We start from the raw sequence: 27,426 nt of genomic DNA on the forward strand, positions 1-27,426 counted from the left end.
TTGGTTTTTATCCACATGTATATAGAGTTCATAGGTCAAAAACTTTACACCGTAAATATCACTAACCTCAGGCCCACCTTGCCCTTCTAGATACTTCCATATGTGCCCAACCCTATACACAAACCTGTCCAATGGAGTGGCCATTTCAGACCGCAGTGCAACACCTGGCCTGCAGGAGAAAGGCCAGAGAGAGTGGAAACTGTCCTCAGCACTTGCGGCCTGAGACGAGTCCCAAGCCGTGGCTTCAGCCAGCGAGGACAAAGGGGTCTCCCCAGCCTTAGTTCACGGAAGAAGCCACCACCTGCCATCACCCCCTCCCTGCTTGCTCTCGGTCTGCAGAGCCTGAGAGCACAGACAGGCTGAGAGCCTGGAGTCTCAGGCCCGAGAGCTGAGCGCGCCAGGCATTGAGTAGCGCTGGCGGGCATGCTTCTCACAGTACAGCTCATCGCCCACCCAGAAGTGACCGCGCATCTTCAGGTTCAGCCCACAGTCCGCACAGGTGTAGCAGCCAGGGTGTCGGTACCTCCCCTCCTGGATGCGGACAGCCTGGTTCCTGCAGAAAGGGAGAGCCATTAGATTCGGGACAGAGGCAGGAGAGTTAGGAGGACCTGGCCTGAGGCCGCCATTCCCAGGAGACCTGTTCCCCAGCCAGTCGGAACCCCAGACACAAACATCTCAGGCCTCCCAAGCCTCTCTCGGGAATTTCACTTTACCAACCCCCACCAGCAGCGCGCGCACGCGCACGCACACACACACACACACACACACACACACACACACACACACACACACGCACAAACACCCTCTTAGGGTCTCCCAATCAAGAACAACAAAGAAGGGCCAGACTTCTGGCTCATCAGGTGAAAACACTTGCCACAGAAGCCTGGCAACCTGAGTGTTATCCCCATAATCCACGGTGGGATGAGAAAGCCAGCTCCCAAAAGCTGTCTTCTGACCTCGACATGAACGCCATGGTTACTTCCACACCCATACATGCATTAATAAATACATTTTAATTAAAAAGAACATGAGCTAGGCCTGCTAGCACATGCCTATGATCACAATATTAAGTAGGCAAGAGTGTATAGTTTGAGGCAGACCTTGTCTCCCAGACTGACAAATTCCCACCCGTCCCCTGGGCGGTGGCTCTCGGAAAGTGACCCTGAATCCAGAACTCATGGCATCCGCGTCCGCATTACAAGGCAGTGAAATCAGAACTGATACCCTGGGGCTGGTTGTGTGCTCTGTGCTTTCCAAGCCCTCCAGGGACAGGGATGCAGGATCCTGGGGGAGCCACAAATGCACACCACCTTCCCACCCTACCTTCCTCAGAATACAGGGCACTACCCTGTCCTGCAAATGAGAAAGCTGCCGCCAGGAAAGGGCAAGGAATTGCCCAAAGTCAGTCATCTGACTCAGTGTTGGCATTTATAAGGGGAGGGGTACCAGCGTTTGTTTGTTTTTTTTTTTAAGCAGAGAGAAGGGCTACATTATAATGCCACCCACTGAGAAATGAACCCAGGGGCAGGAAAGGGAGAGCTTTTCCAAGAGGAGGGATGTGTCTCATCCGGGGGCAGATCTCCAGAGGTTTGGAGAATATGTAGGAAAAGCCAAAAGTGGAAACATTTTTCATTCCTTTGGGGAGAGAGGAGAAAGTGAGGGTAGGCAGGAAACAGCCAAGCATTCTCTCTGAACCTGAGGCCGCTTGGCCATGCTTCCCTCTATGGTTGGTCCCTGACTGGCGGCCCAGCTTTGTCTGAAAGTCCCGTGCTCCCCAAGGCATGCTCATCGCCCAGCCCTCCAGCACTCACGAGATGTTGACACTGCACTTCTCACAGGTGTGGAGCTTGGGTGGGGTGGCCGAGGCCTTGGAGGTGGGCAAGGCGGCCTGGGGACTCAGCGAGCTGGGCACAAAGGCAGGTGTGCCACCTGGGAGGGGCAGGAGACGGAGAGACGCATGAGAGCTGCTTGTCCAGCCCGCAGAGGTATCCAGCTGTACTTAATGGCATTTATGACACCCTTCAGATCCTCCCCAGGACACTCCCACTCTTGTTACAAAAGGCACACTTTCCCATGGACCTCTGAAGTACCAGTGGGAACACAGACAGGTAGAGAAGGAAAGTGACTGGGGCAGACCCTTGGCAAAGGCTGCTTGGGGGGGGGTATGAACTCTGTCCTTCTAAAGCAACCTGGGGACATCCGTGCCTAGTGTTTGATGTAGACAAGCAGGTGCCCTCTTCTGCGAGCCAGTCATGATGATTAAACAGCAGTCCTAGGTCGTAACAACACCACAGTGTCTTTGTCCAGCCCTTTCAAAGGCCTTTCTATGCATCATTGCATCTGAGCCAGCCCAAGCACCAAGATGAGGCACAGAGGCATTGGGCAGCTGACGTCCAAGCTGAGAGTCCGAGGCACCCATGAAGTGACCTTCTGTGTGTACTCTCCCCCCACCCACCACGACTACCAATCTCCCTGCGGCCCCTCCCTCAGTCTGTAGTGACCTCAGAGTCAGGATGGGTGGGATCTGTTCCAAAACCTTCTCACTTAGCCCCCTGTGTTCCAGCAAACAGCCGTGTGAGTATTACACCCTGGCGTTGGAACCAGCCGCCAGGAACTGGCCATTCTGTAGCTCTAAGCTCTGTTCTGCCAGACTCATGTTCCCCATCCTCCCTGTGGACAAGACAGTGCTCCTGTCTGCTGCTACAAAGTGCATCATCGTTCCTGATTTCCTGGAGGACAGCATGCATCCCACTTCTGTAGCCACGCCCGTGGGAACTTCCCAGGACCATACCCCCGACAATTGGAGCTCCTCAGGGGTTGAAGTCAGGTTATGCCTCAACACATCTGCTCGGCTGGATAAACACATCAGTGTATTGCCAGTGAGTAAATGGGCAGCTGGCGGGAGCCTGCATTGTGTTCCTCACAATGCTATCTTGCCTGGCATGATAGCCTGTGGCAGAGCGTTCTTTGTTCTGGCTCCCAAGGCCCTTGCCTCAGCAACTTGCTCTCCTTGACACCCTCCCATGCTGCCAGGCCAAGCCACTTTCTCTTAACCCAAAGCTCTCTGGTTGCCGGCCTCCACATTCCATAGCGCTCCCAGCCAGGCCACTGTCTTAAGGCTGCTGGAGTCTTGGATCTTGTTTCAAGGCCAAATCAAATCCCTCTTCTTCCAAGAAGCTGGCCCTGGAGTCCCTGTCTTTATCACTTCCTTGTTGTCCAGGTTCTGGCTGGTACCACATAACCATCTTCTAGGGGTACCTTGTACACCTCCAACCAGAAAATAAACTTCTTTAAAGCAACTGGGGTCTGACATCTGCTCCCTTAATCCCTAGTTCTGCTATGGGACCTTAAACCACTTCCTTAGTCTGTTTGGGCCTTACTTCATCCCGGAGCCTAGAGGCCTCACCTCTCTCCTCAGCCTCCAGGGCTTCTTGCAGGAGCCGGAAGGAGCTGGACTGTCTCGGGGCGGCCCGACCCTGGCGGTTCTCCTGCAGCATCTTGAATACCTCTGAGTCTTCTTCCAGGTCCAAGTTGCTGTGGAAGAGACAGCTAGGAATGAAGCCCCTGTGCCAGAGTGTTGGGACACACCCCAGTGCTGAAGAGTATGGAAGGACTAAGGGGCGGAGACTCCCATCCCTCTCAAGGAAACAAGTTCCCCCCCAGACCCTCCAGAAGCTCACCCAACTCTGAAAGACCTGCTGGTACCTGAACCTGGGGCTGGAGGACCGAGGTCCTGGGGAATGTAGCAGCACCCTCACTGCGGAGGAGTCGCTTGGGCTACTGTGTCCGGCCTGTGGGAGGAGAGCAGAGGGAGGAGTCAGGCCCAACCCCAGTGGCCAGCACGTTCCCTGTGCATTACCAGATGCTGCTCCCAAAATCAACACGAGGGGGCGCCTGGCCTCCAATGACCTACTGGTGCAAGATACCCTGTCCCTCGCCCTCAGAGCCAAGACATCAAGGAGGGTGGGATCCTATTAGGGGAGAGAGGCCAGCGCCAGGATGCAGAGATGCTTCAGTTATACCTGGAGATCCCACAAGGACAGAACGAGGAGGGCATCAGGTGGGGGACTCCCCACAGACACCCTTTAGAGACGTTCCTCGCACTTATATCACACTACCTGTCCACAGAGATGTGGCCAGCCTCCTATTCCACAGAAAAAACAGAAAAGCAAGCAAGCAAGCCTGGAAGGCAATCCTTTTGCCAAAAGGCCATGGAGACACAAATGTGGAAAGGGTTAAGCCCTCCTGGAGCCAGGATGGGGCTGGGCAGACTCTCGGTGTCCTTCACACAGCTCTCCTAACAGGGTCAGGCTCTGAGCTACCCGCTGCCCCTTCCTCCTACCGTCTGAGGTCTGGACCTGCCTTACCCCTACCACCCCCCCTCCCAAGCATTATGAGCAGCTACACTCTGCAAATAATCTCATTTTGTGCGTTTGCTCTGGGACATTGACTCAAGCTTCTCCTTCACTGTCGATTCTGGAAGCCTGTGTCCAGCCTGCACCTGGGTGCACTCTTTCCAGTGTGATCCCCAATGGGATCTGGAGGACTCAGAGAGGGAGGGGACCATTAGCAGCCAGTGAGGCTGAGAAACCTGGGGTGGGACAGAGATCCTGAAGTGTTCTTCCAACTGAAATAGATCCCCAGCCTTTGGGGGTTCCTTTGCCACCATACTCTAGGGTACAGTGGCTGGCCCAAACTTCCTGTGGGTCTGAGGCAGGATTCCATACCAGGCTCCTAGATGGTTTTTCAGGGTTAGACAAGGTCTGTGATAACTTTCTCAGGGCCTCAAGAGCAATGCCATATCTCCAAGCAGGACAGCATATGCCCTGTATTAGACACCAGCCTAGGGGGAGAGGTGAGGACGGAATCCTTCCTGCCTAGGCTCCTTCTGGGGCCGAGTTCTCATTCCCAGCAAGAGAAGAGGTGTGGCTTTCACTTGACGCACCTGCAGCTTCCAGAATGACACCCCAGAGACTAGGGTATCCTACATCCCAGCTCTCTAGACTCAGCCAGCCAAGAGCCCATGACAAAATCGGAGTATCTCTGCTCCCTCGGGCCCACAGATCTTTCTGGGCAGCCAATGCCATCACCTGAAGAGGCCTGCCTTTGCCTCCCATCTCTCCCAGACAAATGAGGACCCTGCTTTCACAGAAGGAATGTTTCCTCTCCAAATCCAACAAACTACTTCCTCACCACTTGACCTTCATAGGCATGCTGGTAGTAAACCCCTCCAAAACGTGCTATCAGGCAGACAGGAATGTTCATGGTGAGTGCCAGAGGGGGGCCAGAGAACCGGGAGCAATTCTGTAGGGACCTAATCAGACCTAAGGTGCTTCTTTCCTGTGGAGCCTCTAAGAAACTGAACTGCAGTGTGACTCAAGAAGGAAATGAGGACCCCATGACTCCTGCACCTATCAGCACAACGTGAGGGGTTAGGAGGTCTGGCTTTTTTCCATGAAAGCATCCCTAAGGGCCCAGAGGGTGCTTCACAAGAAGCAGCTGGCTGAGAAAGTTCCTTAGGGTCAATCTCGCCTGACTCCGAGGACCAGAGAGGAGGAGGGTCTTGCTCTGAGTAACACAGCAGCAATGGGACCAGCCAGGGCCTGCCTACCACCTGACCCCAGCTCCTTGTTTTGGCATATAAGCTTGTCAAAACACAAGTTCCTGGGGCTGGAGAGATGGCTCAGAGGTTAAGAACACCGACTGCTTTTCCAGAGGTTCTGAGTTCAATTCCCAGCACCCACATGGTGGCTCACACCCATCTGTAATGAGATCTGGCACCCTCTCCTGTATACATAATAAATAAATAAATCTTTAAAAAAAAAAAAAAAAAAAAAAAACACAAGTTCCTGTTCTGAACCCCCCATTCCCGTTTTGCAGCCGGTCCAGGCTGGGGATCTGCATTTTCCCATAGAAATCCGCAGGGGTTGCTGCTGGCTTGAAACTCACCTCCTAGACCACCAACCTACATCCCCGTTTTTGCCTAGGTGGGACACTCCAGGAAGATCTGCCCTGGGGCGCCCACGGGCTGCTGAGCCAACAGCCCCTAGGAAATTCTGTGGCCAGAAAGGATGCCTCCACTAGCTCCAGCCCAAGCTCCTTTCCAGCCTGGCTCAAAACCTGCCAGGTCTTGCTGGGACCCGTCTCCCCTTCTCCTAGGATTTCAGGTCACTCTCTATCACCCTCTAATCGAAACCCTACCCCCAGCCTCCCTCCACTGTCCAGCGGAATTCCTAACGGAGCCTTCCCAGGCCACCCAACCTACTTCTCTCTCTCCCCTTCCGGAATGTCTCCTGCTTTTGTAATTAATCCCACACTGTTTCATACTTAATTGTTTCAAAATTGTTTGGCATGTCTGTCTTATCTCAACAGCCACATCTTAAATTCTTTAAAGATGGATCCGTGGCCGCCACAGCACCCACCCAGCTGGCCCTGGCTGGGGTAGGCACATGGCCCTAGCACCACAAATCCTGCCCCTTCCTTCTCCAGACACCACACACACACACACACACACACACACACACACACACACACACACACACACACACACACATATCCTTGTCCTCTCCCACTAAAACCCCTAAAGGACCCTGTTCTTTGGAATGCAGAACCAACCCAGAAGGAAGATTCCAGCAGCTGGGTCTCGTTCCCTTCACCCAAAAGGCCAGACATGCCCCCAGCCACTCTAACCCCAGCAGCTAAGGGCCAGGGCGGTTGTCCTCTTTGCTATTTCATCGCCCCGCCCCTGCCCCTGGGGAGGAGAAATACCACCTGGGGCTTAAGCTGTCAGCAGTGGTCACAGGGATGTTGGGGACCGGGTGGGGGAGGGGTCCCGCAGAGGAAGGAGCAGACAGAAAACTGGCCAAGGGCAGCATGAGACGGAACCACAGTCCCTCAGAGGCTCTCTGGGCTGAGTAGAAGGAGATCAGGAGCTGGGGGGTGGGAGTGGGGGGCTTGTGACGGGGAGGAATGTCTTTTGGAGATGCAGCCAGCACGGAGAGGGACTCATCCCAACAACAGCAGCAAAACTATTTCAGCCACAGCCCAAAAGAAACACATTGAGAAGGGAGACCGCCAGCGGGGATGGAGGGGGCCGGAGCGGCAGGAGCACAGGATGCAGAGTGGTCCCAGTGCTAGCGACCTCCCGGGCTCAGGGGTGTCATGTACCTGTCACAGGGGAATGGTCCCACCGGCTGTTCAGGTATTGCCAGCCGCTGTCAGTTAGTGTCAGAGGCAACAGTGGCCGCCGGGAGCATGAGAGGGAGACATCTTCCCTCAAGAAGCCTCACCTGTTGGCTGGTAGGGTGGCCCGGGTGGGACAAGCGGTGAGTAGCAGCAAGGCCTGGAGAGTGTGTCAGACTCTGGAAACTGAAATTGGAGGGGGGCGGGGTGTGGGTGCGGAGCCCACACAGCCTGCCCCAGGGAGGAAGTTGGGGGGTGGGGGGTGTCCAGGGTTCCCTACACATAACCACTGAGACTCTGAGGGGCCAGGCCTGGACTTGGTGGCCCAGTTGGCCATGGCACCCAGTCACTGAGCTCACCTACAGCCAATTACATCCTCTCCAGAAACAGCAAGTGGGCTGGTTGGGGGTGGAGTGGAGAAAGGGCTGCCTGGCCTCGGACTGAGGGAGGCTGGGCTGAAATAGGCAGGTCTCCAGGAGGACTGGCTGTCATGGCGTGTCCTCAGGGAGCCCTGTGGAGAAGGGCCAAGAGAGAATTGGCATGACCCTGCTGGCTGCACCCCTCAGGGTACGTGGGGGTGCTGTAGCTCACGGCTGGAAGGACCAGCTTACCTGGAATCTAGCTGCCAGCACTTCCAAGGAGCCCTCCCCATTGGTCTGCCCTGGAGAGGCAGGTTGGGACCTGAGGGACAAGAGAGAGAGAGAGAGAGAGAGACACGTCTGTCACAAGGTCCTAGACATCCCCATCCTGAACACCATTCCCAGGCTTGGTTCTCCAGGCCAGCCAAATATCCAAGACACTTGGACACTGGATGCTTTAACTTTGTTGAGTTCGAAACAAATGACTCCCATCAACCACCACCATCATCCCTCTCAGGTTGGGCACCATGACAGGAAGGGCTGTTTCAGCAGAATGCTTAATAAATTCAACTTATCAGAAGTTCCTCCCATGACCCACATGCCTATTTTCTTCCATTCCATCCAATCACCAGACAGTGTCTGCTTGAGATCAATTTGAGGAAGATGGCTAATTCTATATAAATAACCCTTTGTCTTTTAAACTGCGGAGAAAGAAAAGCCATGGGAGGGAAATGAGTCGTCCCCAGTCCTAACGTCCATTGTTGGCCAAACCAGACACCTACTTTTCCCCATTGATAGGCTCGTCTCTAGTAATGGCCAGAATGTCTCCGGGAAGGTCACTTGGGAACCCTGCCTCAGACTCCTCCCCAGCAAAACAAGGGGCAAGGCAGACTCCCCTTCCCTTCCAGACTGAAGCTACAAGAAAGCTCAGCATCCAACCTACAACCAACAGCAGCTAGCCAGAGAGGCTCCTCTGACCCAAGTGGAACTGGCAGGAGCCTGAAGATCATTGGGAGATCATTGGAGATCAGAGGTAAAGGTGAGGAGAGGAGCCCTTCATCGTTACTACATTCCTGGGCCTCTGGCCACTTCTAGCAAGGTTGGCTAGCAGGAGCCTTTGTCTCCCAGGGTCAGGGGTCAGGTACAAGGTCAGGTCGAGGGGAGCGCCTGCCTCAGAACTTCTGATTGCCTCCTGGGGAAGTGGGGGGAGGATTGAGGAGGGGTCTTGGCCAAAGAATGAAGACACTCCAGCCTTGGCTTGCCCAGCAGGGTTGAGCTGGCCAGGCCCACCTCCCCAGTGGTCAGGTTCCTCCGAGAAGGACCTAACAGCAAGCAGTGGTGTCAGCAGATCTTCTCCTGATTGCAGCCTCCTGTGGATTTTGGTCCCATTCCCAGATGCCATGAGGGCCCCTCCACCCTCCTCCTCCTCCAGGTCTCTCTCCTGCAAACACTCAGGGACAGAATGGCATGAAGAGAGCCAATACCATGGGAGCCCGCCTCTTCAATATCACCTACCAGCGGGGCCCATGGGTGAGGAAGAGTGCAGAGGCCAAAAGAAAGCTAGGCAGTGGGACAGAGGCAGAGAGAAGAAGCAGAAGACATCCAGCTCCTTTCCAGGCCTGCCCAGAGAGCCTTTGGACCAAGGAATCTCCCAGCATTCCTGAACTATGACTCACTGTGATGTTCCACCCTGAGTAGCCACCTGTTCCCACCACCACCACCACCACCATCACCACCACCCCACAACACTCCTCAAGAGTGCCAAGGACCCATGTTCAACGGCAAAGCCCAAAACAGTGATGGGAAGGGACAATAAGCTCTGTGAGTTATGAGTCTCCGGTTCCCACCTCCACCTGGATCTACAAAAACAGCCACCTCTCAGAGACAAGGGCACTGGAGGCGCTCTCAGCCTCGGGGACACCTTGCCCCTGAAGTTTCCTCTCTTCAACCTCTTCATGCCCACACCCTGTACCATTCACACTCCTGGGAACCAGTCAAACCCGGGCTTCAGGTAGCTGGTGCCAGCTTGCCCCACCTCGCCTGTGGCTGCACGCCCAGCCTGGCGCCCACCTTTACCCAGATAGTCACCGGGACACCTTCTTTTCCACTACCCCGGGCCCAGAGCTGAGGACTTCCCACATGCCCAAAGAGCCTGGGAAGACTGGGATGGGGCTGCACCGGGGCCCTCGGCAGGGCTGAGGGCGGCTGCCTGGCTGGCAATGGAGAGGCGGAGGAGGGGGAAGGTGGCAGGACCAGCCAGCCAGTGGAGACGGAAGGCCTACCGGTCCAGCCGTAGTCGTAGGGGTGAGGCGCTCTGTCGGATCTTGCTCTGGGCTTCAGCATGCAGCATGCTCTCGGCACTCTCGCCATTGATGGCCACAATGATGTCGCCAGGCCGGAGATCTGCCGCCTCAGCCTTGCCCCGCTCTGTTACCTGTAGGGATGAGGAGCCAGATGCTGGCTGGTGAGTCTTTGGGACCTGGAACCCACCCTGGATAGGGGCACACTTGAGAAGGCTTGGAGCAGAAGGGACCTCCTTCTGCTGCCCAAGAAATGCAGAAGCAGGGTTGGACTTATACCACCTCTTTCTCCGCCTTGCCCCGTCTGCCAGCTTGCCAGCTAATCCCTCACAGGCTTGAGGGGCACCCCCATCCCCCCAACAACAACAACAACAACAACAACACATACACACACACACACACACACACACACACACACACACACACACACTAGCATTCAAACACGAGCCTCCCAAGGAATGTGACAGCAGAATGTTAAGAACTGAACTTGGGAATTTTCTGGACCGAGAACCCTGCCCGTGCACATCACACCTTGCAGGTGGCTGACTAAATATGGCCGTGGCTATGAACGCACTCCAGCCAGGACCCGGGCCTGAGTGGAAAAGAAACTTGCAACCTACCAAGAACTTGCAGAAGCATTTGTCCTTTAGAACCACCCCCAAAGGCCACCAACAGGTGTGAGTTTCAAGACTGTCCTCAGCCTTCTTCCTTCACTTCCTAACGGCCTTCCTGAAGGAGACCCCACATACCCATGGCAACAGAGAACAGCTGTCCCCCTGGCCAACACTGCCCAGAGCCAGCCTCAGGCGCCAGGACAAATTGGGGGAAGTACCTGTGGGGGAACAAGACACCCCCCATTTTCAGGGGCTAGCTAGCTCCTGATCTCCCGAAAACAGCCCTTACCTTGGTCACGATGATGGGTGTGTGGAAATCTCTGCCTCCGCTAATGCGGAAGCCCCAAGGGGCTGGCCCCACCACGTCCACAGTCAGCGCCATGCCTGAGGAAGAGACGAGCGGGAGGTGGGACCCACTCCCACAACACACCCCAAAGAAAAGGGAGAAGATGGATGACAGGTCTCAGAGCTGCCCAGCAGGGCCTGGGCCTGGGTGGTGGTGGTAGAGGAAGTGACTAAGTCCCTCCCTCTCCGGAGAGTTTCACTTCCCCCCACCCTGGGAGGCCTTGACTCCGAGTTCCCCCTTCTAGGGTCTTGGGCCTAGCAGATCCCCTAAGAGAAGCAGTCGCCCCACTGGCAAGCTGCCAGACTTCCCTACAAGTGTGTGGAGGAAAACGGGGAGAAGGAATTAGCAGGTGTTAGGAGTTATCTGCACCCCACCCCCGCTTCAGTACCTCAAGGGCTTGTTTCCTGTCCCCCAAACTAAGAGCACAAGATACTTCCTGCACGCTCTGTGTAGAGCGGAGCTTTCCACACAGGAGGACAGGACGGCAAGCCTTGGGGTGGCCCCTACCAGACAGCAAGAAGTTAGCCAGGCCTGGGACTGGCAGGTATCAGACCAAGGACTTTCAGAGGGGCATCTTGGCTACCTGCCCAGCCCTGACAAGTGGGGTCAGATGAGCAAGAGGAAGCTTGACTACCTTCTCTAGGGGCCTGCTGCCCTCTGAACAGCTTGAGCAAGGAGGCCAAAGCTCATCCGCCAAGGGAGGCACACCCACCCTGGTGCTGGCCAGCAGGGCAAGTCCATGGTGCTGCCAGTTTGGCCACGGGCTTCCCATCTGCAGCCCCCTCTGCCCCACAAGGGAGTGTCTTTGTGGACCAGGCCCTCCTAGGATTTCCTGAGCTTCGAGGTCTGGAGCCAGGAGTCAACCCAGTCAGGAAGCTGCAATGCCAGGCTGGGCACCACCCAGCCCAGCACCCATCCTGAGACTGTCCCTGGGGAGGTACGGAGTCAGCAAGTACTGTCCAATATCTCAAGAACATCAAGGCCTAGGGGAGGGGGTTGGCCAGACCAGCAGGTCCACTGTCTTGTCCCCAGGCAACTGGCTTTCCTTTTCACCCAGGCCCAGCCACCGGGCCTCTGGGCTGATGGCTGAAAAGTCTGCAAACGCCCTGAGACTCTCAGACCTTTGAGCCGGCCAGTGGACCCAGGGCTGCGAGTAGTTCGGGAATTGCCTAGCTCGTCAGCCTGGCTGTCCCCAGCACGGGTTCTCAAGCCACCTTCCCACCAAGGCCAAAGTACCCCGGAGGCCCCAGACTAGAGGACGAGCGCCCGGGTCAAAGGCCAAGCCAAACCACCCGGTACCCAGGGCCGAAGAGAGGCTTCGGGCCAAGAGTAGGAGGCTCCGGCGAGGTGGAGCTCCCCGAGGGCGGTGGCCCGCGGAGGGTGCAGGTGGGCGCGCGCTCACCTGGCTGCCGCCTGCCTGTCCCGCTGGGCGGCCAGGCCCGCCGGGAAAGGGAAGGAGGGAGGGAAGGACCGAGGGAGTGAGGACGAGGAGCCGCCGCCGCCGCCGCCGCCGTTCCACCGCAGCCGTCTGTCCGACTCTAGGGAGAGCTCGCCCGGGGCTCCGGGACCTGCCTCCGCCCATGTGATCCCGGGGCCGCCCCTGCCGCCGCCCCTGGCCCGGGAAGCCGCCTCCTCTGCGCTGCGAGCCGAGCCGGGGCGCCGCCACCTGGCCCGCGCCTTGCGGGGGAGCTGGGAGTGGGCGTGGGGGCGGGGGAAGCAGACTCTCCCCGAGCCGCCTCTAGGCTGAGACCCTTCCGAGGTGCCCGCATCCTCCCGGACTGTCCCTGAGTACAGGGGAGCGGTTCAAATGACAGACCCTCCCCCGCAAGCGCAGACTACGGGGAGACTTCGTACCACCCCACAATAGGAAAAGGGACCGCGACATCGAGGGCTCTATCAGGCAAGCGCTGGCTCAGTGGACTTGTCCGTGGTCCTCTGCCCACTCCTGGCTCCCATGATGGCGCAGCTGCGGTCTCGATACCCACAAAACCCCAAACCTGAGCCATCTCTCCATCCTCCTATCTGTTCCCGAGCAGACGCCCCACTGATGGCTCTGTGCTGCCAGCGACTTAGCCAAGCCTACCCTGAGCAGGAAGGCATGCCCAGACCCAGAGGAGACGGGGAGAGCGCTTGGCAGGGTCACCAGGCACCTCCTCTCCCAGCTAGCCTGCCTGGCATGGGCCAGCTCCAACCATCACCAAGGACCCCGAGTCTGCCCCATCCCTTCTACCAGGCTCCAGGGCTCAGGCCAACGGGACAAAGGAGGGTGAGGTGGGCAGGTGCAGGCCCAGGAAGGAGGAGCCATCTGACCAGAGGGTCCCCCAGAGCTATACCTGGCAACCCTTGCCCTGGGGAGTTGATGGCCCACGCAGCTGCCTTCTGCCTCTTCGGTTGCTCTTACGACTTGGCACACACCGAGCAGCACACCTGTGGATACAGCTGTAACCTGCCTGCCTCAGGTGTGAGTCATTCCCTCCGAGTTCCCCAAGAGGATTGCCCTGGCCACCCTCACCATCCTCCTCACCTATAAAGAGCTGGTGTGGTTCCTAGTCCCTGGCACTTCCCATTCAGCCAGCCAGCCTCCAGTCACCTCCCTGGCCCCACCTCCCACAACCACATCTTGGGCAGGTAAATGGCCCCACCACTGACTAATCCAGGGGGCCATTCCTCTGCTGCACCTGCTCTCCCTGGCCGCCTAGACTGGAAGCCTCTAATGTTTGCCTCGGTGCTGGGGATTGAACCTGAGGCCCTAGACCTGGATGTACCTCTCTTTAAGCTCCACCCTCAGCCTCCTGGGAACCTCTTGAGCAGGACCTCTGATAGGGCAAGCACGGCCTTGGGGTTCTAGTACCTTCCTTACCCTTACGTGTCTCAGCTGCCTTTAACCATGCGCTGCTGAGTTAATTTGACTAAACTGGAGTTATCTGGGAAGAGGGAACCCCAACTGAGGAACTGCTTCCCCCGGACTGTCCTGTGAGCGTGTCTGTGGGGGCATTTTCTCCATGGCTGATGGATGCAGGGGCTCAGTGTGGGCGGTTCCCTACCTGAGCGGGTGGGCCTGGGTGGTCTAAGTCCAGCAGGCTGTGCGAGCTGTGAAGAGCAAACCGTTCAGCTGCGTTCCTCCACGACTTCTGCTTCAGCTCCCGCCTTGGGTTCCTTTGGGGATGGACTGCGATGTGGAACTATAAGCTGACCCTTTTCTCCCCCAAGGTGCTTTGGGTCGTATTCTATCACAGCAATAGAAAGCCTGGTGATGGGCTGGAGAGATAGCTCAGCCGTTAAGAGCACTGACTGCTCTTGCAGAGGACCCAGGTTCAATTCCCAGCACCCACGTGGCGGCTCACGACTGTCTGTAACTCCAACACCCTCACACAGATATACATGCAGGCAAAACACCGATGCACGCAAAAATAAATTTGAAAGAAAGAACCCCTGGTGACAGTGTCTTATCACAGCAACAGAGAAAGGAAGCCAGGACAGGCAGTTTCCACGGCTCTCTGGAGCCCCAGTTTCTCCATGTGGTGATGTCCATTTTACCCTCCTGCTCGGCAGATGATTTCCCACAGAAGGTGGTCAAGGATTGCAAGACATGAAAGTTAAGGGATGTGGTAGGGAGAGAAGGCAACAGGAAAGAATTCATTTCGCCCAATGATTCGAACAATATTCATTAACAAGTCTTTATTGAGCACCCACGGTCTGCCAGGAACTATGCAATGCTGTCTTCAGGGACCCTCGAGGGCCCCTCAGACAGGCTCTGAAAACACCACAGGTTAGTCCATAGGCCTCCCCTGCTCTGGATGGAGTATTCACAAATCCCACCACAAAGTCGTCTGACCAAGGGCATGACTGTGACATGCAGAAAGGACCTGCCCTGCTCTGAATGATTCTGGGTACTGAGTGCAAGGCATGTGCTTCACCTGTCTGAGGGGTGGGCCACCCCAGCAGCCTCGGACTCTCTTCACCAGGCCAACGTGTCAGCGTGGCCATCTCACAGGCCTGCCTGGAGGCTGTGGGAGAGGTGCCAGAGCCTCGTCAAAGAGAAGGTTTGGTTTCTGCTCAGGGAAAAAGTTTCAACCCTGAGATGTTTCATGAGGGCACCAAGGGACATTAAAACAAGCTAGGGTGAGGGATCAAAAGCAGGCCAGCAGGGCCCTCGCGACTCATCCTTCCTGGGCAGTGGGAGGGCCTGGCCAATCTAGAACCAGGCCAAGATGAGCACTGAGTGGAGGAGGGCATAAGGGCATGCAGGTCTCGTTCTGCGAGCAGCTGTTTAACCACCCTGGCTGGGGGCCAAGCCACACCCAGGCTCAAGGAACCAGCCAGGGCCAGGTCACCGCTCTGCATGTCAGTCACCAACTCTACCCACTTACCCCGGGGAAGGGCACCTTAAGTGACAGGCCCAGGAGACAGAAGTACCAGGAAGAACATAGAAGCAGCCCAACCCTAGGCCACCCCAAAGTCATCCCCAAGTGATTGTCCTCCTCCAGGGGCCCCCGGACAGGGACTGTCAGGGCACTTGATGGATGGCATGGGATGAGGCTGAGCTGGCTGCAGCTTCCGATAAGGATGTGGCCTCTGCATTTCTGAGCTCCTCTCCCGTCAGGCAGGTGTACTGTCTAGGTTGGTGACACACAGGCACAGTCCCTTTCTGCCTACTCACGGCCCAAGAGTGCAGCTGCCGATCCGTGGGTGTGGCCGGCTGTCGTTGGAGGCCTAAACAGGAGATTTACCTCCAATTCCAGGCCACCCTGGGTCGTGGAGTCAGACTCTGACTCAGCGACAAAGAGAATTCCTTTTCTGGAGGAAAGGCCGGGCCCAGGATGTGCTAATGTCCCCAGAGGCCACCAAGCCCTTGGGTGAGAAGAAGTTGCTTTGGCTACCTCTGCCCCACCCACTCCCAGCTTCTCCAAACTGAATGCTCAAAAAAAAAAAAAAAAAAAAAAGTGAGCCCAGAGAAGAACACCACCAGAGTTTGGTATGGAGATGGAGCATTCGTGGGGAGCGTTAAGTGGGGAACATTTACAAACGTCACCAAGTTCAGCCACCGCCTGGTAAAGCTCCAGAATGAAGGCCACACATCCGTCCCCAGCTCTGGACTCTCCCTCCCATCAGGCCTGTCCTGTCTCCGCTGACACTCACTCTCAGCACCTCCCATCTATCTGGCCCTTGGAGCTGGTCCCTTCTGCCTGTCATTCCTGCTGAGACAGGAGACATGGGTGATTTACTCCCCTCCTGCATACAGTCGGCCCACCTACCTCAAGCCACTGCCCACGACCGAAAGAAATCCCACGCTCGCTCCTAAATGGGCAGAGTCCTCCCCACCCCGCTACACCCACCCAAAAGGGGAAGGATGCAGACGTGCATATCCCTGGTATCCGTGTTTATTGTACATTCTCTTCCAGAGGGGATCTAGATACTGGGGAGGCCTGGGGATGAGGGCAGCAAGCACGCCTCCCTGTGACTCTGTCTTCTGAGAGAGAGGTCAGGGCGACTGTGGGCCTTAGTCGGAGGGAGGGCTCGGAGTACATGTGGAGGTCCTCAGGGGGTCAGGAGCCTCTGGGAAGAGGAAGCCTAGGGGCAAGACCTCTCACTGGGCTTTGAAAGGCTGACAAGGTGTTCCTCACCTTGCTTTGAAGCCCAGCTGGAGGCCAGAAGGTAAAATGGTGGCGGGCCAGCTGGTGAGAAACTGGAGGAGTCCTTTGGTCTCTACCAGGGTAGGAGGCTGGTCCTTATTAGAGGAACCCCATGGGGGTGAATGGGAGCCAGTCCCCATTAGGGGAAACGCTGGGGGGGATGGGGGCCTGGGGGTCTGGTCTCAATAAGGCCTGGAGACAGTCTCCACATCAGAGCAGACGTCTGTATTTTGAGGGGTGGTGCGGGGGAGCCGTCAAAGGAATATGCCCGTGACTCACGGGTGGGAATCAGTCCAGGGGACCTCCAGGGGGGCTCGGAGGGAAGGTTGCCGGGGTCTCTGCAGATGCTGGGAGCACGGGTCCTGGGGGGAGGAGGGTGTGGGGGGCCTCTCTCCCTCCCATAGTGCTACTGCTCCCCACCCCATCCTCGTTGGCTCCAAACTGCCATGGAGACCACTCACACCGGGGCTACATAATTTCCAGGGAATGTCCCAAATTTCTGAGTTCTCCGGGAGACACCTGAAAAAAAAAAAAAAAAGGAAAGGCAGGTTACCGCGGGTTAGGGCGCGCCCTCCGCTGACTGAACCTGGAACTGCAAGTGGAATCAGGTTCTCTCGGGGAAAGGACTTAGATTTTCCTCTGCTCATTCCTGCCCCCTGGCGGCGCAAGCTTAGATGTGCAACGCTGCGCCTGTGAACCAACCAGGGAAGACAGCTTTGCACACAGCACCAACTCCATGCTTCTTTGAGAAAACCGAGAATTGGGAAGATGAATCACAGACCGTCTACGGGGCGGAACCCACTGATCTAGCAGAACACTTTCATTTCAGAGATGGGCACTGGGCAGGCCTAGGGGTAGAAGCTGGGATGGTACGCCAGGCTTCTTGGCTTGCTAAGACCGCTGGAGACACACGTGTCCTGGGGTGAGGGAGGGAATGTACTTGAAATGTGCTAGAACAACGGAGGGCCTTTCATTTTCTTTCTTTTTAACTAATCTACATGTAAGTGGCCACACGTGGCTATTGGATACTATTATACCAGATATCACAGGCCCAAGTCATTCCCCATACCTTTATGGCTTCATCCGTGGTATAAAAGAAATTCAAAAGCAAAAGTGGACGAGTGGAGGGAGAGGCAAGGACTGCTGTGGTATGACAAACCACCGAGAATCATATCAAAAAGAGGAGACTGTACTATCAAGGGTCTGCTCCTACGACGCCTCTGCCCAGGCCGGGCTTCAATCCTGTGGGCCTCAAAGTCTGCTTGTCAGGAGGAGGGCTTCTAGCCATTCACTTCTCTCCCTGGCCTCTCCTCTGAAGCCAAGGGTAATCAAGGCTTGCCCACTTTGGGGAGTCTGGTGGGTAGGTCTCCTGGCACTGGACAAGAGCAATGTGAGGCTTTGGGTCTTAGGCCTTAAAGTGCAATGTCTTGGGGCCAGTAGTGAAGGGCTGAGATATTAAATCGTTTCCCAGGTTGTGGGAGCGGGCGGGGGTGGGGCAGAAGACCCTGGATGCGAGACCTGCTTGCGGAAGCCGTGGTATGGGGAGAGAAGGATCAGGGGGTCTGCAAGTCAGGAAGCCTGTCCCAAATGTGACTATCACTGAGCACATGCCGAGACAGTCTTGGGGGGGGGGGCGGCTTGCCTCTCTTTGGGACAGAGGGTAGGTGGGGGTGTTGACTATGAGTCTTAACTGATTCAGCACTGCCACTCAAGTCTCCATGGCGACCCTGAGATTCCTCCTTCTGGCCTGCCCTCCCCTCCACAGGCCACGTACCCACAAACCAGCCATCATCACATTGCTGCATGACATCCACGCGGTCCCCCTCACGAAGTTCCAGCTCATCCTCATTCTGGGGCCTGTACTGGTACATAGCCCGGTACCTGTGGGAAATGGCGGCATGGCAGCCAGAGAGGCCCTGGGCTCTTTCCCAGACCTGCTGACAGTTCTACCAAGATCTGTCACTCCAGGGCCCCTCTCCCCATCACCTGAGTACCAAAAGACGAGCTTTACTTAGGAGTTTTCCCCAGTCTATAGGGGAAGGAGGGTAGGACCTGGGATTGCCTGCCAGCAACTCCCACCCAGGGCAAGCATCCTCAGCTGGTACTCACGGAGTCCAGTGTATCGCTGTGGTGCTTGGGGAGGGGGTCCCCAGATCTATGGGACGGCTGGTGCCTCGTGGATGGGACAGGGCTGGTCCAGGAGTGCTGAGACTCTGGGGGTTCATGGGAAGAAAGGAGGGCCACAAAGAGGGGGTGGGAGGGAGAAGTAGGTGTGGTTTTCATGCTGTTTCCTTAAACCCGCAGGCCCCGGAGGGTGGGCTCTGACTGGCTCACTTCAGAGGGACTTGACTGTGGGCCCAGGCCCCAGGCAGGGTGAGTGGCTGGACTTCTGAGCACCAGCAAGGACAAAACAGGTCCAAGGAGGAGCCAGGAGCAGCTGGACCTGCTCAGAGAGGCGTGCTGTGAACATGGGACCCCAGGGCCAAGGGCACGATGAAGGGCTGCCAGACACCTTTGCTCAGACCTACCCATCCATCTCCTCCAGTGGGAACGGTTAGCTTTTCTACACAGGGGTGACTCAAACCCAGAGAGCACAAACCGCTTGCTCGTGGGCCACACAGCAAGCAAGCACCAGAGGCCTGATACCTAGCACTACTCAGCAAAGACATGCACTGAAAAGTGGCATCTTGGAGGCTCGGGAGGTCTAGCCCGTCACCCCAGTTGGTCCACATAGAGCTAGGCCCCGCCCATGCCTCTCTGAGCTGGAGGAGGACCAGAGATCAGGAACCATCTCAAGAGGTTTGGACCAAATCAAGGTGGGGCCATGCTAGGTACTGCCCAGCCCCTCGATTCTCCGTCCGGAGGCTGTCCAGGAAGGGTCACCAGTGTGGACCGGTGAGAGGCTAGGAAGGCAGTGTGAGAAGCAGGCCACCTCACCTGGGTTTGGGGTCTGGACTCCTGGAGGGTGATGGGGAAAGGGAAGCCAGAGCGGCGAGGGGAGGTCCGACCTCCCCAGTCAGTGGGGTCCACTTGTACTGAGGGGGGGCCGGGGTGGCAGGCCACACGGGCAGTGGGTGTCAGGTGGGGTGACGCAGGGAGCTGGGGACTGTCATCGCAGATCCGGACCCGGGGCTCCCGGTTTATCTGCACGTAGCTGGCCGGGAAGATGCCCTGGCGTCCTGTGCCGGTGATACGTCCCTCGTACCAATGTTCGTTCACCTTGCGGATCAGGCAGATGCGTTCCCCCTGCGGGGTTAGAGAGGGGTCTGTGTCAGCAGGGGTTTCACGGGCATCACACACCTGAGGGTGGCTTACCGGGGTCATCTCACTCAGGCCTCACACGGTACATGCTTGAGGGAATCGGTCCCAGAAAGGGTCAGCAGGTTACCCAAGGCCACACAGCGGAAAATGGGGGAGGAGTCAGGAACAAATGGAAGACTAAACTCTCCCCACAGCAGGCGGGGCTGGGTTTTGATCAGGTCATACCCTTAGCAGGCTCATGACGATAGCAACCCCTACCCCCAGTCACAGTGGGGCTGTGGCTAATTACTCAGGTGCAAACCCCAAAGCCAAGTCCCAGCTATGTGGCCTTGGGCAAGCTGCTCTGTATTAAGTGGGATAAGCTACCATTGCTGTTGTTATGAGACACAAAACCCAGGGTGGCCTCAGAAGCGGCGCTGGATGGATCTTAGCATGCCACCACAATTCAGTCATGCCCCTGACTCACGTGTCCTGTGACCCCCTCCCAGGGCAGAAGGCATTCTCAGGAGCACAGGGTTTTAGAGGTTGGGGTAAAACTGCCACCATCTCAGTGGGCTACTCTCAGGAGGATGTCCCCACCCCTCACTGCCCAGTCCTCTCCTGCCCAGCCACCCCGCCCACCTCCATCCCTGCCTGCCTCTGGGGCCAGCTTTTCCTGGAGGAACTCACTAGGGGCATCTGTAGGCTTTGCCCCCAAATTCAACCAAAGGAAGGTCAGTTCCTCATCTCATAGAAACCTCACTTTCTTCACCATAACCCAGCACAAAACATACATGTCAGTGACATCCCAGAAGCCACAAACACAAATGTACGTGCACACATAAGGGCCTGGTTTTGACACAGTGTCCTTTACACAGAATTCCTTTCTATTCCTTTAAAAATGTAGATTATGATCCTTGCGGCCAGCCAACCTGCAGTTTGTAAAAACACATGCTGGCTTATACCTATAATCCTAGTATTTGGGCAGCTGAGGCAGGAGGACTACAGTGAGTTCCATGCTATCCTGGTAGGCCAGCCTGGATAACAGAGTGAGACACTGTCCGTAACATTTTTTCAAAAATGGAATAAGCCAGGCAAGAGTGGCGCTCGCCTTTCATCCCAGCACTCGGGAGGCAGAGCCAGGAGGATCTCTGTGAGTTCGAGGCCAGCCTGGTCTACAGAGTGAGATACAGGACAGGCACCAAAACTACACAGAGAAACCCTGTCTCGAAAAACAAAAAACAAAACAAAACAAAAAATGGAATAAATTGGCTAAGCCATGGCACAGGCCTATAATCCCAGCTACTGGGGAGGCAAGAATATCAAAATCTCAAGGCCTTGAGACTGGAGACATGCTCAGTGGTGAAGAGTATCTGATGCTCTTGCAGAGGACTGGAAGTCCATTCCCAGCACCCACATAGTGGCTCACAGCCATCTGTTACTCTGGTTTCAGGGGATTTGGTGCTCGCTTCTAGCCTGCATGGGCATTGCACACAAGATACACACGCACATGCAGGCAAACCACTCATACAGAGAGTTCAAGGCCGGCCTAGGCTAAAGAGTGAGTTCAAGACTAGCCTGGGCTATAGAGTGAGTTCAAGGCCAACCTGGTCTATAGAGTGAATTCAAGGCCAGCCTGGGCAATTAAGCAAGACCTGTCTCAAAATTAAAAGTAAAATGAAGGGCAGGCAATGGTAGTGCACACCTTTAATCCCAGCACTTGGGAGGCAGAGGCAGGCGGATCTCTGTGAGTTCAAGGCCAGCCTGGTCTACAGAGTGAGTTCCAGGACAGGCTCCAAACTACAAAACCCTGTCAGAAAAAAAAAAAAAAAAAAAAAAGTAACCTAGTCAAGAGATTGGAAAAACCAAAATTCTAGGTATAGTTGACATTTTAAAAAATGTTCGGTGGTGGTGCACACTTTTAATCTTAGCACTCGGGAGGCAGAGGCAGGCAGAGCTCTGTGAGTTTGAAGCCAGCCTGGTCCGTGACTTCCAGGACTACACAGAGAAACCCTGTCTCGAAAAAAACAAACAAACAAACAAACAAAAAGTGTATTTCTTTCCGCAGGGTCACCTTTGTGTCCCCGTGTGTGTGTGTGTGTGTGTGTGTGTGTGTGTGTGTGTGTGTGTGTGTATGTGTGTGTGTGTGTGTGTCCACTCTCTCACGCCCTGCCTGCCCTCACCTTTCGGAAGGACAGCTCCACCTCCAGCTCCCCCTTGAAGGTGTACTGGGCCACGGCGTCTCCGTACTCCAGCACCTGGTACGTGGGCGGCTTGATGGGCTTAGGGATCTCATCGGCAGGCAGCACCTGCAGGGAGGTCATGAGAAGAGTTGAGACCGGATACTAACCGGATACACATGGCGGAGGCAAAGACAGAAGCCAGTCCAACGGCCGCCTTAAGAGGGGCCACAGAAGCAAATGGGGGTGATACAGTGTGGTGGTTTGAGTAAGAACGGCCACCCCCCCCCACCCCCACTCCCCGGAGCCGCACAGAGTTGAATGACTAGTCACCAGGCAGTGGCACCATTTGAAAAGATTAGAAGGATAGGCCGGGCGGTGGCGGTGCACACCTTTAATCCCAGCACTCGGGAGGCAGAGCCAGGCGGATCTCTATGAGTTCGAGGCCAGCCTGGGCTACCAAGTGAGTTCCAGGAAAGGCGCAAAGCTACACAGAGAAACCCTGTCTCGAAAAACCAAAAAAAAAAAAAAGAAAAGATTAAAATCTAGGATTAGATGGTGTGGCCTTGTTGGAGGAGGAAGTGTGTCATGGGGGGGTGGGCTTTGAGATTTCAAAAGACCAAGCCAGGCCCAGTGATTCTCTCCCTCCTCTCTGTCTCTCTGTCTCTGTCTCTGCCCGTGGTTCAGGACGTAGTTCTCCACTACTGTTCCAGCACCTTCTATGATACCATGCTCCCTGCCATGACAACAGTGAACTCTAAAATGGTAAGCAAGACCCCAGTGCTTTCTTTCATAAAAGTTGCCTTGGTTATGGCGTCTCTTCCCGACAATAGAACAGTGACTGAGACATACAGTCTAGGGGTCTTGGTCAGGTTCATTTTCTCTGCCCGTTAAAGAATTAAAAGGCAGGGAAGATCTTGAACGCAGCTGGCAGCGGCAGAGAAAGCTCAAGCACACAGACAGAATCGGCAGTTGGAGAAAGGTGTTTATTGGGGGTGAGGACACCCACACATGTGGCCGCACAGAGAACAAGACCCTCTGCAAAGCATAACGAGGACTCGGGAAGCTGAAAATTCAGTCTCTTCTGAGGGTTGGGGTTTTTAAAGCCTGGGAAGGCTCTTGCTCCCCTGATTCAGGGTGGGTCTGTTAGAAGAAAGGATGGTTGACTGGCCCACAATGGTTACACAACACACTCCCTAATCAGGCGTGGACTTGTTGAGCCAGTCCATCAGCAGGGGGGCCTGCTGGTGGGACACGAGAGCTTAGGGGGCCTTTGTCTGAAGCTGCCAGGCTTTTGTCTCAAGTCAGGAGGCTGAGGAAGAGGCTGCCCATCTTGGAAATTTACCACAATTATTACCTAGCCATGGCCCTTCTCCCTGTCTGCCTGCCTACCAGGGAAATCTGTCTAACTCCTAGGATCTCAAAGGGTTCTGAGCTGCAGAGTAACTTGCTCTAAAACCGAAACTTTATACTTTATTTATTTATTTATTTATTTATTTATTTACAAGACAGGGTTTCTCTGTGTAGTTTTGGTGCCTGTCCTGGATCTCCCTCTGTAGACCAGGCTGGCCTCGAACTCACAGAGATCCGCCTGGCTCTGCCTCCCGCCTGGCATATTTATTTATTATTATTGCTATTTGTTTTGTTTTCTCAAGACAGGGTCTCACTATAGAGCTCTGGCTGTTCTTGAGCTAACTATATAGACCAGGCTGGCCTCAGACTCACAGGGTTCCACCTGCTTCTGCCTCCCAAGTGCTAGGACTAAAGGGATGTGCTCAATTTGTTCCATCTCTTACTACTGCTGAGTGCCAAGTGGCCCTTGGTTCAAGTGTCTTAGTCCCTCCTCCCCTCTGGACCCACCAGAGCTCTGAATCCTCATGTTTTCTTGGTTGACCTATTCATAAAATTCAATAAGCTAGGCCCAGCAGTGGTGGTGCATGCCTTTAATCCCAGCACTCGGGAGGCAGGACCAGGCTGGCCTCGAACTCACAGAGATCCGCCTGGCAGAGTGAGTTCCAGGACAGGCACCAAAACTACACAGGGAAACCCTGTCTCAAAAAAAAAAAAAAAAAAAAAAAACCCAATAAGCTAATCGACCATTTCACACTGAGCTGTAGATGACTGAGATTAATGTATGGGTGGGTAGAATCTGTAAAGCCTGTGAAAGTGACAGCCTGAATTACAAGTCTACCCAGGTACCAAAGGGAAATCAGAAAGGAAATGAGAAAACAGTAAGCTAAACAACAACAAATAATAATAATAACAATAACCACAATTTGGTCAGGCCTGGTGGCACACATCTTTGATCCCAAATACTTGAGAAGCAGAGGCAGGCAGATCTCTGTGAGTTCAAGACCAGCCTGGTCTTCACAGTGAGTTCCACACCATAATAAGATCCTGGATCAAAGGAAACCAAACCACACACACACACACACAAATACAATTTGTGGGATGCAGCTGAAACAGTGTTTTGATGGAAATTTATAGTATCAAATATTAATATTATCAATCACTAGCATGAATCTGGAGGCTCCTCATGAATTGGAGGCCAGCCTGGGCTACCTAGGGAGTTCCAGGCCAGCCTGGGCTGCTGTGCAACTCCCATCAAAGGGAAAGTGAAGAAAGAAGAAAAGACAGGCGAAACTTTTCACTCTGACACACAAAACAAGAAAAGTAAAGAATGAAAGGATAAAGATGACACTGAAGACAAAAATAATAGGGAAAAACTGATCAACTCAAAAGGAAGCTATTACAGAGACCGAGGAAATCAACCTGTAGCCAGAATGAAAGAAGCCGCAATCCCAGGGATGAGAGGACAATCATTACGGACTTTAGTAACGTTAAAGGGAGAATGGGGCCGTTAAAGGGAGAATGGGGCCGGGAGACGGCTCAGTGAGCGAGAGCAGAAGCCTGGCCACCTGAGTGTAGATTCCCTAGGACCCATGTAAAAGCCACACACTGGGACGGTGAAAACAGGAGACCCAGCTTCAAGGTTTGGAAGGTGAGAACTGACACCCAGGTTTGACCTCTGACCTCCAGATGTGCGCCACGGCATGTGTGTGCTTTCACATACAAGCACATTCACACCCATACAAGAATCATTTCTTTTGTTTCTTTGTTCTTGTTTTGTTTTTCGAGACAGGGTTTCTTTGTGTAGCCCTGGCTGGAACTCACTCTGTAGACCAGGCTGGCCTCAGACTCAGAGATCCACCTGCCTCTGCCTCCTGAGTGCAAGAATAAATATTTTTAAAATATAAGGGGATATTATGGACAACTTTATGCCAGAGGCTTAGTCTGATACAACTTCAGACAGATAACTAAATAAAAATAACCTATAGGTCTTGGCCTGCATTTAGAATATGATTCTCTACGTAACAGAATAAGTGTCTGTCTATAAAGTGAGATGATTATCACTCCCCAGGCAGCAATTAACAGGTAACACACGCGAAAGAAGTGATGTATTTACAGGGGAACTGTCACACACACTGGTTAGTTGAGATCAGGGTAGAAAGATGGGCTCTGATAGTTAAAATCTGGGGCACTAATAGGATGGTGGCTTCTGGGCAAGGGACTCTTCATCTTCCCCAGAGCTGGGAGACAGACTGAGTCCTGGACCAGGCGATGTGCAGGCCAGAGACATTCCAGAGAGACAGCCCGGACCCCTCAGAGTTTTGCAAGAAACCCCGGGGTCCGCCGTCTAAGTCTCTCCCAAGCCATGGAGTCTCCCAGCCTGCTTGCTCCATCTCTCCCACTCACCTCCACATAATTAGCTGGAAAGATGCCCAGGCGGCCATGATGCTCTCCCTCCAGCCAGTTCTTGTCCACTTCTTTGTGGATGTAGACAATGTCACCCTTCTGCAGAGTCAGCTCCCTGCAGGTAAGAGCGGGTCGGTGTACTGCTTCCTGAGCCTTTCTTCTTCAGACCCTGCCCGGTACCCCACCACCACCACCCTCCAGTCTTCTGCCCACTAAAGCCCTACCCTCCCCTTCCCCCACAGTGCAGACTGCCCAGGCTGGGAGGGGGAGGGCGGAGAAGGCCACTTACTTGGGGTTCTGAGCCTGGAAGTCAAACTTGAGCCGGGCAGCTTTCCTCTGGGAAAGGGGAGAGGTCAGGGCAGAGGGGGCGACCTCAGCCAGACAGGGTCCTGCCCAGACACCCCCCTGACCCTAGGGACTCTCTTACCTTCTTCTCCTCCTTCCTCGAAGGGCTGCTACCCCTTTCAGAGGCACTAGGCTCTGTGGAGAAGCACCACCTCAGCTTGAGGAGGTCACGTCTAGGGGGATCGGGTTGGGATGGGTTATGCTCCCCCCCTCCCCCCACCCAGGTCAGGCACAGGGAAGCAAGGGCTCTGTGACCTTCCTGGCCCCCACCCTCCCTTTCCTGGGGCACCACATAGCTGAGAGAGAACTTCCGCAGCAGGTAGATGGCCGTTCAGTGCCAGCAAAAAACAGGATTTGTCTTACCTCGGGCTGAGGAAGGGTAGACAAAATCTCTACGTCCCAGGAAGGGGCTTCCTCCTCCATCTGCCATTCTGTGGGGGCTCAGGGGTCGGGAAGAACCGAAGTAAGGTGCATGCGGGGAGCTGGGCCTCCAGGCGGAGGCCGGGCTGCAGGGACAGAGGCAGTGAGTCACCTGCCTGGAACTTCACATCCCTCAGGGCTAGTCCTCATACCTTACTGACCTCCCAGGACCTCCCGCTACCCCCCAGTCCTGTCCCCTGCCTCCTAAGGCGTCTTCCCAGGTCCGGGACTCTCAACAGGATGCCCTTACTTCCCGTGCAGCAGAGGGCCGGGAAGGGTGAGGCCTTGGGTTAGGAGAGGAGAAGGCCGCCCCAGGGAACGCGGGAAGTGTCGGGGCTCAGGTCCCACTCCCCGCCGGCCGCCACCGCCGCCGCCGCCACCACCACCGGTGTCCTCGGCTTGGGGCAGGTGGCCCTCAAGGAGTGGACAAACCCCTACAGAGCTGCGGTTGGGACGCCCCCAGGCCACTTTTCCGATCTTCAGGCCCCTCCTCTGAGGCTCGCCCGTCCCCCATCGTGGGCAGGGCCATCGCCCCCTCGCCGGCCCGCGCCACGTCCCCTCCTCTGGGAACAGACCCTCTTGCTCCCGCCGGCGGCGTCTCTGCCACTCACCGGGCCGAGGGCCGCTGCTCTGGGGCGGGCTGCTCAGGGGACCGTCGTGGCGCCTGCGAGTTCTGCGCGGGGGGACACCGGACGTGATCAGAGCTTGGGACCCTGGGGCCAGGGCAGCTGAGGCCAGCGCCGCCACCTCCTCCGGAAAAGTTCGCGGCTCGGGAGGGAAGGAGGCCGGGGAGGGGCGGGACGCGGGGTCCTAGAGGCGGCCGCGAGCCTTCGTGCAGGGAGGAGGCACGGAGGAAGGAGGCTGGCCCGGGAAGCCAGGGCCGGGTCGGGTCTGGGGGTCCCTGGGGCTGCAGCTAGGGGTGGGACCAGGCGGGGTGGGGTATGGACTGAATCGGAGTTGGCCGGGAAGGGTTCTTAGGGGTCACTTAGAAAGTCGACGCCCAGTGTTTTGACGATCGGACAAGGCTGAAGTCCGCCCAAGGTCGCCAGTT

At 55.6% G+C, this 27,426-nt stretch overlaps 2 protein-coding genes across 24 annotated transcripts in view; both read right to left on the reverse strand.

The window, feature by feature from the left end:
- Pdlim2 (PDZ and LIM domain 2) lies at positions 1-13,264 on the reverse strand. 5 transcript variants are annotated; one of them, XM_076545310.1, is made up of 10 exons: positions 13,135-13,264; positions 10,745-10,839; positions 9,824-9,975; positions 7,794-7,863; positions 7,542-7,693; positions 7,290-7,368; positions 3,706-3,791; positions 3,407-3,534; positions 1,812-1,929; positions 1-553 (listed from the first exon to the last, which is right to left on the reverse strand). In XM_076545310.1, the coding sequence occupies exons 2-10, from the start codon at positions 10,835-10,837 to the stop codon at positions 376-378; spliced, it is 1,056 nt and encodes a 351-aa protein (XP_076401425.1). In that variant the 5' UTR covers positions 10,838-10,839; positions 13,135-13,264; the 3' UTR covers positions 1-375. The 5 variants fall into 5 exon arrangements, 4 of the variants coding, with proteins under 4 accessions (XP_076401425.1, XP_006986439.1, XP_076401424.1 ...); XM_006986377.4 differs by lacking the exon at positions 13,135-13,264 and adding an exon at positions 12,204-12,252; XM_076545309.1 differs by lacking the exon at positions 13,135-13,264 and adding an exon at positions 11,514-11,913.
- A 2,900-nt stretch (positions 13,265-16,164) lies between these two features.
- The window catches only part of Sorbs3 (sorbin and SH3 domain containing 3), a 32,403-nt gene continuing 21,141 nt past the window's right edge, over positions 16,165-27,426 (reverse strand). For 17 of the 19 annotated variants that reach the window (XM_076545288.1, XM_076545295.1, XM_076545287.1 and 14 more), the window contains 10 exons: positions 26,987-27,048; positions 26,319-26,461; positions 26,038-26,090; positions 25,900-25,946; positions 25,611-25,725; positions 21,858-21,983; positions 19,372-19,680; positions 18,544-18,647; positions 18,209-18,315; positions 16,165-16,953 (listed from right to left, as the gene is read on the reverse strand). In XM_076545288.1, coding sequence (XP_076401403.1) covers positions 16,892-16,953; positions 18,209-18,315; positions 18,544-18,647; positions 19,372-19,680; positions 21,858-21,983; positions 25,611-25,725; positions 25,900-25,946; positions 26,038-26,090; positions 26,319-26,461; positions 26,987-27,048 — 1,128 coding nt within the window. In that variant the 3' untranslated portion in view covers positions 16,165-16,891. Of the gene's footprint in view, positions 16,954-18,208; positions 18,316-18,543; positions 18,648-19,371; positions 19,681-21,857; positions 21,984-25,610; positions 25,726-25,899; positions 25,947-26,037; positions 26,091-26,318; positions 26,462-26,576; positions 26,599-26,625; positions 26,858-26,986; positions 27,049-27,426 lie in introns of those variants that run through there. The other 2 variants (XM_076545303.1, XM_076545302.1) reach the window with 2 other exon arrangements.

Source organism: Peromyscus maniculatus, chromosome 9 (genome assembly GCF_049852395.1).
Source record: "Peromyscus maniculatus bairdii isolate BWxNUB_F1_BW_parent chromosome 9, HU_Pman_BW_mat_3.1, whole genome shotgun sequence".
NCBI classification, from domain to species: domain Eukaryota; kingdom Metazoa; phylum Chordata; class Mammalia; order Rodentia; family Cricetidae; genus Peromyscus; species Peromyscus maniculatus.

Excerpts from the sequence above, each read along its gene's own strand:
- Pdlim2 (XM_076545309.1), bottom strand. The coding sequence starts at position 11,778 with ATGTTCTTGAGATATTGGACAGTACTTGCTGACTCCGTACCTCCCCAG. Across the intron at positions 3,792-7,289 it reads GCCACCCTACCAGCCAACAG|GCCGGACACAGTAGCCCAAG; the intron begins GTGAGGCTTCTT and ends CTCCTCCCACAG. Across the intron at positions 554-1,811 it reads AAGTGCAGTGTCAACATCTC|GAACCAGGCTGTCCGCATCC; the intron begins GTGAGTGCTGGA and ends CCCTTTCTGCAG.